The sequence below is a fragment of the Somniosus microcephalus genome, chromosome 19 (assembly GCF_052327205.1).
Source record: "Somniosus microcephalus isolate GS21.2 chromosome 19, FLI_Smic_1.0, whole genome shotgun sequence".
Lineage (NCBI taxonomy): Eukaryota > Metazoa > Chordata > Chondrichthyes > Squaliformes > Somniosidae > Somniosus > Somniosus microcephalus.
The window spans coordinates 53,459,771-53,471,552 of record NC_141005.1 but is presented as its reverse complement, the minus strand read 5'-3'; the positions used below and the strand labels follow the sequence as shown (position 1 = coordinate 53,471,552).

Genomic DNA, 11,782 nt, shown 5'->3' with positions numbered 1-11,782 from the left:
TCTGGAAGGTTCTAGTTGGCCTTTCATCCATGCTTTGAAATTGCCGGTTCTCTACGTCCCTTCTGATGTTTGGCTTGATCAAATCCAGCCAGCATCTTAGTCTTCTATTGAAAAACATCATGGCGGGAATTTGGTTTGTAACCACGTGTTGCATTCCTGTACGCAAACAAGAAGTTATCTACCTTATGTTGTAGATTTATGTTTTCATTACCCATGGCCTTTATGGCCTTCTTGAAGGTCTGGACAAACCTTTCAGCTAATCCATTGGTGGCGGGGTGGTATGGGGTTAAGCACTACACGTCCGCCCCATTGTTTTTTAAGAACTTCCTGAATTCTTCGGACACAAATTGCGGTCCATTATCAGAACAGATCTGTTCAGGCAGCCCATTCCTGGCAAATATGGTCCTTAATACTGTGATGGTTTTTTCCGTGGTGGTGGAGGACATCTTTATTACCTCCGGCCACTTGGAGTGTGCATCAACCGCGATTAAGAACATTGAGTCCATAAATGGACCAGCAAAGTCGATATGTACCCTTTGCCATGGAGATGAGGGCCACTCCCATGGATGTAGAGGGGCTTGTGGTGGGGCGTTTTGGACCTTCTGGCATCCTAGACAGCTCTTGGTCATTTCTTCGATGTCTCCATCGATACCTGGCCACCACACAAACGCTCTGGCTAGGTTCTTCATTTTCACTCCACCCAGATGCCCCTCGTGAAGCTCCTTTAGCACTTTATCCTGGAGTTTGGGTGGAATCATCACTCTGGATCCACACATCAAGGTTCCTCGGCACACTGACAGCTGTTCTCTTCTTTGCGAGAATGCTGGCAACAGTGGTTCGCCATGTGCTGGCCATCCCTTCACCATTAAATCGTAGACTCATGAGAGAGTTGGGTCATTTCTCGTTTCCTTTTCAATGGTAGAATTTGTTACTGGTAGCCATTCCACTATGGTTGAGTGGAACATCTCCACTGGGTCCACTGTAGGTGCCTCTTCTACCGTTGGCAACGGTAGGCGCGATAAACCGTCAGCATTCCCATGCTGTTTTGATCCTTTGTATTCTATGTCATATTGGTGTGCCCCTAGGAAAAGGGACCACCTCTGTAGCCTTTGCGCTGTCATAATGGGAACGCCCTTTTTAGGGTTGAATATGGAGACGAGGGGTTGATGGTCAGTCAACAAGGTAAATTTTTGTCCGTGTAGGTAATGGTTGAATTTCTTCACTCCCCACACCAGGCTGAGTGCTTCCCTGTCGATCTGGGCATAGTTACGCTCAGCTGAGTTCAATGAGCGTGACGCAAAAGCTATCGGCCGCTCCGAGCCATCAGGGAATCTATGCGATAATACCGCTCCTACGCCGTAAGGGGATGCATCGCACGCCAGTCTGATTGGCAGTGATGGGTTGTAATGAGCCAACACTTCCTTGGACGTGATCAAGCCTTTGCATTTATGGAAGGCACGTTTACAGTCTTCGCTCCATTTCCAAATTACTCCCGTTTGTAGCAGTGCGTTAAGAGGGTGCAGAATAGTTGACAAGTTCGGTAAAAATTTATGATAGTAATTTATCAATCCCAGGAACGACCTTAATTGTGAGACATTTTCAGGTGCTGGGGCTTTTATGACCGCTTCAATTTTTTCAGGTGACTTATGCAACCCTTCTTTATTAATTATATGGCCACAATATGATATTTGTTTCTGGAAAAATTCGCACTTGGGACGATTTGCTCGTAGGCCCCGTTCTCTCAGCCTAGTGAGCACTTGCTCCAAATTGGCAAGGTGCTCGTTGTCGTTTTCTCCTGTTACAAGGATGCCGTCTAGGTAGCATTGAGTCCCCGGAATCCCTTGCAGGACTTGCTCCATAGCTCTTTGCCAGATAGCTGGAGCTGGTGCTACTCCGAAAACCAGTCGATTGTACTGGTACAGGCCTTTGTGTGTGTTTATCGTGAGATACTTTTTAGAGGCCTCCTCAACCTCCATCTGTAGATATGCCTGTGCCAAGTCAATTTTGGTGAAACGTTTCCCTCCGGATAGTGAGGCAAAAATATCTTCTATCCTTGGAAGAGGATACTGTACTGTGTGAAGGACCGGGTTTACAGTCACCTTGAAGTCCCCACAGATGCGAATTTTTCTGTTCTTCAGATTCATCATTATTCAACGTTTTCTTCATGACCGGGATGACGGGTGTTGCCCACTCGCTCCAATCTACCTTGGATAACACGCCTGCCTTTTCCAAATTCTCCAGCTCTGCCTCAACTGCTGGACGAATTGCGTATGGCACCGGCCTTGCCTTAAAAAACTTGGGAATTGCCGCATCTTCCACTTTTATTGAGGCGGTGACGCCTTTCAAGGTTCCTAGTTCCTGTTGAAACACTTCTTTGGCGTTGGCCAAGATGTCTTTTAATCGTTCAGGTATGACGTCATCATTTTTTTTCTTACTGCTCACCGTCAGTGCCTGAATGGAGTGCCAGTCTAAACGTATCTTCCTGATCCATTCACGTCCCAACAGCGGTGGACCACCATCTTGCAGATCATATAAATACAACTTCTGTATTTCCTTGCCGTTGTATACAACAGGCACCCTTATTTTCCCTCTGGGGTATACTTTCTGCCCCGTATATGTCTTCAGGATAATGGATGTGTCTTTCAAAGGTATATGCAGAAATAGCCGCTCGTAATCCCGTCGACTTATGACGGTCAGAGCTGATCCTGTATCTAGCTCCATTTTAACTGGGGACCCTGCTATCGTGAGGGTAACCCAAATGGTCTGGTAATCTTCTTTAGCAATTACATTATGTAATTTGAGACAGCTTAGTCTCTTGTTTCCGGAGTCACTATCGCTCTTCTGGTCTTCGGAGCTACTGTCCATCATCATTTGTACCTTTCTGTACTTTTCCTTATTGATTTTTTGTTTCCAGATCAGCATACACATGCAATGTGTCCCATCTTTCCACATTGCCTACATGCTTTGTCCTTGAACCAGCAGTCCCTCTGGTCATGGGTGGATCTGCCGCAGCGATAACATCTCTCGAAACCCCGTGTCATTTCATGGGTGCCGAAGTCCTGTGGCTTTTGCTGTATCTCTGCAGCTCCTCTTGCTGCTGCTTCGTATGATACAGCCACACTGAAAGCCTTGTCCAGTGTCAAATCTTTCTCAGAAAGTAGCCTTTTCTGTGTTCCTTCACTTAGGAGACCGCAGACGAATTTGTCTCGTAGAGAATCTGCCAGTCCTGCCCCAAATTGGTAGTGCTTTGACAGCTTTCTTAATTCGGTGAGGTAATCAGCGTTACTTTCATTCTTGTGCTGATTCCTCCTGAAGAATTTGAATCATTCCGCTATCAGCAGCGGTGTTGGGTTGAAGTGCTCCTGTAGGGTATCAACAATCTCCTTAAAATTCTTGTCCATCGGTTTGGCTGGAGTGATTACGTTTCGTAACAGCCCGTATGTCCTTGCGCCCATTAGATTTGGAAGTACCGATGCCTTATCATCCTCTACTTCATTCGCTGTGCAATATACCTCCACTCTTTCCACATATGTGGTCCAATCCTCTATATTACTATCGAAAGCAGTAATATTGCCAGTCTTAGGCATCCTGAAAATCAAAAATGGCACCTCCCGTGCTTTCCTTTCTTCCCTGCCGAGAAAAAATGGCGCCTCCCGCGCTTTTCTCCGCAGTTTTTATTTACACAGATATTTTTAATAGTTGGAGACTCATTCCCGCCGGACTCTCTGGGACTTTTCCCTCCCTCTGCTTGGTCCCAACGCCGACCTGCTTTGCAGCGCCGGCCGTCTCCCGAGTGCTCCACCCTCCATCTCCGTTTGCCTCCGCCTCGCTGCTCGGCCCCGCTGCAGAGCCACCCGATCGAGCCCTAGCCCGCCGCCCAGGAAGGATTAGTGCAGTACCTGCCACCAGCCCGGCTAGCTGGTGAAACCAGTTTTTTTTTTTTTTTTTTTTTCTTCGACCTTCGTCTGAGGAATCAATCTCCTTGAGGTGCTGCCGAATCGCAGGTAAGTCCGTGTCCAATTCGTCGCCACTGTTGTAGCCGTGTGTTAATGGAGACACGGAATGCAGGAGTTGGTTTAACAGGTATTTACTGAACAAAGTCTGGAGGTGAACTAAAAGATACAAGACACTATACAGGCTTATATACCCGAGTGGCCACTACGGGTATTACAGTAGACAGGGGCTCTTAAAGGTACATACACTACAATAGTCACCAATGGGGGCGGGGGGGGGGGTGCACAAGATGCCAGCATTGGAGGAATGCAGATTTCTTGGAAGGTTGAAGGAGGTTACAGAGATAGGAAGGGGTGAGGCCATTAAGGGATTTGAACAAGTGGATAAGAACTTTAAAATTGAGCAAAATGCAATTGGAAGGGGTTAAAATTAGAAACTCTGAATAAGTACATCCCACCCAACTTGTATTTATTGACTTGCCACAGAACTACTTTAAATTTCAGTTTCCTTGCGTTTCATTACCCGTTATTACAACATAAGAACATTTTCATTGGTACTGACTGTTGGGACCAGGAACACACACACCTCCCAAAGTACTTTACTAGCTCTAGTAAATCACAAGCACAAATAGAGACTTATCAGCACAGTAAATATATATATGGGCCATTTACTGATGTTGTTCTGGGGACTGATGGGGAGTATAGAAAAATAAGCCCTAGGATCCACATCTGAATGTGTTTTTATTTCAGATTTCCAGCATCTGCAGCATTTTGCTTTTGTTTTGGGGAGTTCGAGTGTCCCTGAACCAACACCATCATCAAGTTAACTGGTCATTTATCTCACTTGCTGCACACAAATTGGCTGCCACAGTTGCCTACATAACAGTGACCATACTTCAAAAACCATTACAAACAGAAAACGCTGGATATTATTGAGCAGGTCAGGCAGCATCTGTGGAGAGAGAAACAGAGTTAACGTTTCAGGTCTATATCTTTGGCTGTGAAGCACTTTGGAATGCTCCTAGGACATGAAAGATGCTATATAATGCAAGCTTTTTCTTTCTTAGTTTGTAATGGTCATTTCAAAGTTTATATTCACAGCGCAAGATTACAGCACTACATTATGCCAATAACCCAGCCAATACTCCCACACGGTTGAACACTGTATTTAAATTAGGTGCAAGGACAGAAATTTAAATGGCAACTTTTCTTACATAATTGGGTAACATTTTTGAACAAGTGCAAAACAGATATTTTTAACTTTCTCCATCCAGATAACCTGCATTATTCCTGAATCACCTAGAGGAGGATCCTGTAGATAAGTATTAACTATTGTATTACATTATGGTAGAATTGTTTGGGATTTAGAAATAATGTACCAATTTCTTAAGATATCTTTATCTGACAAAACATTCAATAAGGACTTCAAACTGCAATATGAACATCTCCAAAGCTAGCTGGCATCATGTTTAATATACCATTTCAAAAATAGACATTTCCTTTATTTGCAATCAAAAATAGACTGTAAAGAATAACACAATCAGTGCAAAAACTTTTTATTTCAATTGAGAAAGGTGAATAAAAGGCAGTTGCAGTCTTGATTGTATTATTCATTATAATGATGTATCATATTACTCAATTGTTAACAGCAAGCAATTGCATTTGTAACTCAAAGACCACCAAGACGCGTGTATATACAGCAATTCTCATCTCCACTGTATAAAAGCAACACAAGTCTAAATGTACATTTATAAAAATGTCATCACAGTAACAAAAATAACCCCAATTTGAACATAACCTCCATTAAACTGTGGGGTTTTAGGGGACCAACATAGCAAACTGGAACAACTTTTCTTGGGCATTTAATCAATTTGAATTTCCATATGTTGCTTCATGAGGAATTCAAATAATTTCAGACCAACATGATTTCATTTTTAATAAGAGATTTAGCAGCAATACCACCAAGTAAGACAGTTACGCTTTCAAGTTCACTGACTTTCTAGAGAAGGTTGAACCAAAACAAAAACTAAGTTCACCTTCCGAATACAAACTCAAAATCTTTTCTAAAGCCCCCAATTCAATTTTCCCAACTCAAAAATGCTTCCACTCAATTGTGGAATTTAAATGGTGGCGAGGAAGGTGGAGGTCACAGCAAAAGTTCCATCAGACCCTTTGTGGCATATCAATTGTATAAGCAGTCATTATACAGTGTTGGAGTAGGTACTAGTTTTGCAGTGTTACCAGGGACTAAATTACAAAAGGAATACATTTTTGATTTAATCACATCTCTCAAATGTGGTTTCTGTAGGAGCCGAATGCTTCAACCATTTCAAAGGTTTCCTGAGAGCTAAGCCAAATGGAGGAAAGCTTATTGAATCAAAGAGTCACTGACCACGAACATTTTTAGGTGGCAACTTCAAAATATAGTTGTACACTGGCAATCAAGTTGGTAGCACAAAATTAGAGAATGATTCGGTTTGATTTTGTTAAAATGCTACATGTTGCAAAACACTATATTTTAAGGAAAAACAGTAGAACTTCGCAATGTAGATCATTACATAGCGTTAACCATAATCACAGGCTGCCACCATTTTCAGTTTTATTAAATGATACAGAATACTATAAAACATAAACTCGAGTTGATTTGTTCAAAGAAATAAGGTTATTTAATACACTTTTAAAAACAAAAAGTACATGTTTTTGGCCTGTGCCCAATAGTGACTATTCTATTATAAAATAAACAGCATGTACAAAACAAATTTCTCTCAAAAAAAAAAAAACAGGTGACTGAATTGTTCAGGTAAAAATGTTCCAGATTGTCCAGCAATGAAACAAAACTGGTTTCCGTCTCGTTGACTGGAATAAATGTAACGACCCACAAATTGGCAGTTTCCAGCCGTAAAGAATGGTCACCTTCATCCTGGAGGAAGATGAAAGTAAAGAAAAACTCTTGAAAAGGTGAATTTTATTCTTAAAAATATACACAATCATCAGAACTGAGTTGGCATTGGAAAGAGTCTTCACATTGTGTGTTCTCCACTCTGTCGCTAAGCTCACTTGCATTAATACAGATTTCCGTCCAAAAACCAGGGAAGAGTCACCCTCTGAGCAGAGATGTAACAGGAAGGTCGCGGTCTCCAACATATTTTGGCAAGAGTGCTAGGCAGCAGATCGCCTTCGTATAATGAACACCCCTCTATGTAGCTGTCCCAAATATATACGCATCTTTGTGCTGTCACTCGTCTTCCTCACCCATATCTGTGAGAAACAAAAATACAATCGAATCAATACTATTAAAAAATTGAAAATGCAAAGCTTTAACATTAATACATTTTCTTCATCCAAAACACAATGTCTGACATTCTAAAGGTTAGAGTTAAAAATACTTAGCAATTGCTACCATATAACAGCACTAAGCATATGTGCTTAGTTCAAGGGTATTTCTTTGGCAGTACAAAACTGGAGTTCTTGCCTGGCAGTTTTAGATCATCTAGGTAAAAGGATCCAGAAGAGATACTACAGGCAGGGGTGCAAGAACCCCAGAACACACAAATAAAACTGAACTTTAGCTTTCAGCCCAATGCATCATTCAATTACCAAGAGATAAATATTACTGTCACTCACGACTCAACACTGCAAGCATCAGCCCTGCATATTTAATTGCTATTTATTTTCTGTGGTGGTTCTGCACATTTTAAATTTGCTCTATTTAAATGATCAGGCTTCAGATTTTCATAGCAAACTCCCAAATATCATTTGTAGAATATCTGTAGTCTACTCATGAAAACTGTCATTTTCCCCCTAAAAATTCTGAATTAGGTAGACTATTCATGCACAAGCATTTTTTTCCCCCACCAGTGGCTGGACGTTATGCGATTTATTAATTATAGACACCATAATTTCAATTTGCTAACTAGTGTTTCACTCAAGCACAGTGGAAGTTTCCCCTCATTCACAATTAACCACTTTTCAGTGCTTTCACTGCAAAGTTGGATTTCTTGCAATGACTGCACCTGAATACTCGGATATAGGTCATACTGTCAGGAATCTGTGTCGTGAAAGTTCTAGCGTTTCAACTCACCAAGTGACTGCATGGAAGAACAAACAACTGCTGTTTAGAATGAAAATCAGCTGCTCCGAAAAAGTTCAAATTTCGGCACTGCTCTTACTGTCTAGTACTGTAGAGAACAATGGAAAACTATACTGCCAATGAAGCATTTAATTCTAGTATGTAGGCTGCCATAATCTTGTAATTATGCATTGTTAAAGCATTCATTCCAGTTCAGCTACATGAAGAGAGTCTCAGGATTTCAACTTTTTTTTGGCCTGCAAAGTATGCACTTAGTTTGAGATTGGATTGCCAATGCAAAGCAGACAATGCAGCAAATTATTTGGATTAGTCTTGGAGATAGAAAGACAAGAAAGAATTTGCATTTATATAGCGTCTTTTACGACCTCAGGACAAGAACATCCCAAAGCGCTTTACAGCCAATTAAGTACTTTTGAAGTGTAGTCACTGTTGTGATGTAGGAAATGCAGCAGCCAATTTGTGCACAGCAAGGTTCCATAAGCAGCGATGAGGTAATGGCCAGTTAATCTGTTTGTAATGATATTGGTTGAGAGATAGATATTGGCCAAGGCAGCAGGCAAAACTCCCCAGCTCATCTTTGAATAGTGCCATGGGATGGGGCCTCGGTTTAATGTTTCATCTGAAAGATGGCACCTCTGACAGTGCGGCACTCCCTCGGTACTGCACTGAAGCACCAGCCTAGATTATGTGTTCAAGTCTCTGGAGTGGGGCTGGAACCCAGAACCTCTGACTCGGAGGCAAGAGTGCTTCTTTTACAAGCTCTCAACAGGGATTGCTGCATCAAATAGGAAAACAATATTAGGCTGGAGGTTTCATATCTATGATCACTGGCCCACGATTTTCATCCCATTCACTTTAATGGGCTGGCAAGTGCAGAAGCAGTAAACTCTGGTCATTATATCTAAAAACACCACACAAGCATGCAAGAAGAATCAAGCTCAGAAATGTATTGTACCAGTGTCTGAATATGTTGCTTTCTTAGATGTAATCAACAATAATCATGTCAGCTGATTACAAAGTTTTATTCTAGCTAACAAGATTTCACTATAATGGCTACTCTGCATACTAACAATAATTTCGAGGTACTTTTCTGAATAACTAAACAGCAGTGAAACAGAACAGTAAATGGCATGCAAATCTGAATTAGAATATATTACAGAAGAACTGAACAGTAAACCAAGTTTACATCTATTCAAATTGCCATTCTAAACTATTTCCAAATCCCTAATGTGAAATGATGGAAAAGGGCATGAAATATTTTTTTTTTCTTTTTTAAGTAACACTAGATGGAAACGGACAATAAAAAGACCAGGTCAATAAATAAATAAGATCTATTGATAAAAATGTGACACCAGATTACTAAATGGATTTTGTTACGTAAAGAAAATGTCTAATGTTATTGAACCTCGACATTAAAATTGACACAAATATTTATCTTCCAACTGGATTAAAGGTGCGTAACTAGATTAAAGATCTATTGTTTTGCCTCTGCAAACCGCTCTGACCTTTACCAGGTCAGGCTTTAAATAGAAGATATGTAAATCAAAATATCTGTCGGAATGCTAAAGCATCGAGGCCCATTGGTCAGAAGAAGAAATAGTACCTCATTTGTTCCAACTGAGCTAATGACACAGCTGATCTTCGTATTCTCCTTGGATTCCAGATAGATAGCTTGACTTTTGTGATACCTATAGAAAAAATGGCAACATTTGTAAGCACATCTCAAATTATTGCTTTTAACTGAAACATTCTTTTTCAAGCCCCACTCCCAGGCCTGAGCTCATTATCTAGGCTGGCACTCCAGTGTAGTACTGCAGAAGTGCTGCATTGTCACAGGTACGGTCCCTTTGGATGAGATGTTAAATCAAAGCTTTGTTTGCCTTTTCTGTTGGTTCAGGTGGATATTAAAGGTCGAAGACCTTTATTCAAAGAAGAGCAGGGAGTTTTACCCTATCCTGCCAACATTCCTCCCTCAGTTACCAACAAAAACAGATTAACTAGTTATTCATCTCATTGCTGTTTGCATGCCAACAGTTACTGTACCTCAAAACAATTCATTGTTTGTGGAGCACTTTAGGGCATTCCCAAGATGTGATGGGAGGATATACAAATACAAGTCTCCTTCTGTCTCTTTCTTTTACGAGTTTGGTTACAGAAGCAACAGATAACACTCTGGTGTCCTACATTATCTAGTTTAACAAAAGTAATAAACAAAATTAATTGTCCTTTACACAAATGATGCCATTGCTTGGAAGAATATATTTAAATGTAAGCACAAGTATGGGAAGTACCTGCCCCACCCCCTGTCACAAGTTTTAAATAAGTAATGTTACATCTCTGGGAATATTAAAACTCACGAATGTAAGGGCAAGTACTTGGTCTCTTTACCACTAATAGAAACAGTGCTTTCTTTTGGTAGCCAAACTGAGCTAATCTGAATTTTCTACCCTTAAGGCCCTTCTCCACTCCCAACCTCCATCATACATTCCTCAAAAGGAGACAGGTGAGGATTCAACTCTTTGATTTAAGCCAATACCAGCCTTGGGCTAGGTGCTACAAGACATGCAAGTGCAAGCCAGAGTGACTTATCAACTTAATTTCATTTACATTGGAGGAAAGGAATAAAGAACTTATGGACATAAATCTGCATTCTACCACTATGTGGTAGAGTTTATTGGAACACTAGCAACAGTGAAACATAGATGCACTTGTGGATCTTTCTCTCCATCCCCACCCATATAGTACAGTTTATTGTTGTGAAACTACAATACTTTTGCACAAGGCTTAAAAATCATTCAATCCCAGTACATGTTTCACACAATGATACAGGGATGCCAAGGTCATGAGGCTGTCTTACATTCCACTCTACAGATTTAATCCATGGAAATTCAAAGGGCAACGCAAATGATTAACAGTAGCCTTGTACTTCACCAAATGCTTCAAAACCTTGGGCTTTGTTTTCGTGCTGTGCAATGACATGCTGGTAACAATACCACTATAACAAAAGGAGCTTTGACACAAGTCTGACTCATAGCAGGCATTAGAAAACATTCCTATTAGTCGGATGCTCTTGAAATTTGGAAGAGTCATTTCTTAATTCTCAACCAATGTCTTAAAGCAGAGTGCATCTGTGCAACTTCAGCGATTTGAAAACCAGAACACATTTCAAAGAATTTTGAAGTCAAACCCAAATCAAATCTATACAACCGTGTCATTTTTGAAGAACTATCATTTTAAAATGCTTAACTTGCAGACACTCATTTAAAAATCTGGAAGAATTTAACATTGTTTGTGGAAGCTGTTGCCATGTAGTCTGGTAAGTGTTTGAGGGTTTTCATACAAAGGAGATGAAGTTATGCTTCAGTTGTACAGAGCCTTGGTCAGACTCCATCTGGAGCACTGCGTTCAGTTCTGGGTGCTGCTCCTCAGGAAGGATACATTGGCCTCGGAGCGGGTACCAGGGTTTAAACGATTAAATTAGAATAGGTTGCATAAACTCGGTTGCATTCCCTTGAGTTTAAACGGTTGAGCGGTGATCTAATTGAGGCGTTTAAAATGATACGATAGAGTAGATAGAGAGAAATGATTTCCTCTGGTGGGGGAATCCAGAACAAGGGGACACAATGTTAAAATTAGAGCAAGGCCGTTCAGGAGTGAAATCAGGAAGTACTTTTTCCACACAGAGTAATGGAAATGTGGAATTCTCTCTTCCAAAAGGCTGTGGATGCTAGGTCAATTG

General features: G+C 41.0%; 1 protein-coding gene across 3 annotated transcripts in view; it reads right to left on the bottom strand.

Annotated features, from left to right (window-relative positions):
* Positions 1-5,492: 5,492 nt before the first annotated feature.
* Positions 5,493-11,782, bottom strand: part of suds3 (SDS3 homolog, SIN3A corepressor complex component) — a 49,276-nt gene continuing 42,986 nt past the window's right edge. For 2 of the 3 annotated variants that reach the window (XM_085961796.1, XM_085961795.1), the window contains exons 11-12: positions 9,647-9,731; positions 5,493-7,211 (exon numbers count right to left, since the gene is read on the bottom strand). In XM_085961796.1, the coding sequence (XP_085817922.1) occupies positions 7,113-7,211; positions 9,647-9,731 (184 nt within the window). In that variant the 3' untranslated portion in view covers positions 5,493-7,112. Of the gene's footprint in view, positions 7,212-9,646; positions 9,732-11,782 lie in introns of those variants that run through there. The other variant, XR_015072334.1, reaches the window with a different exon arrangement.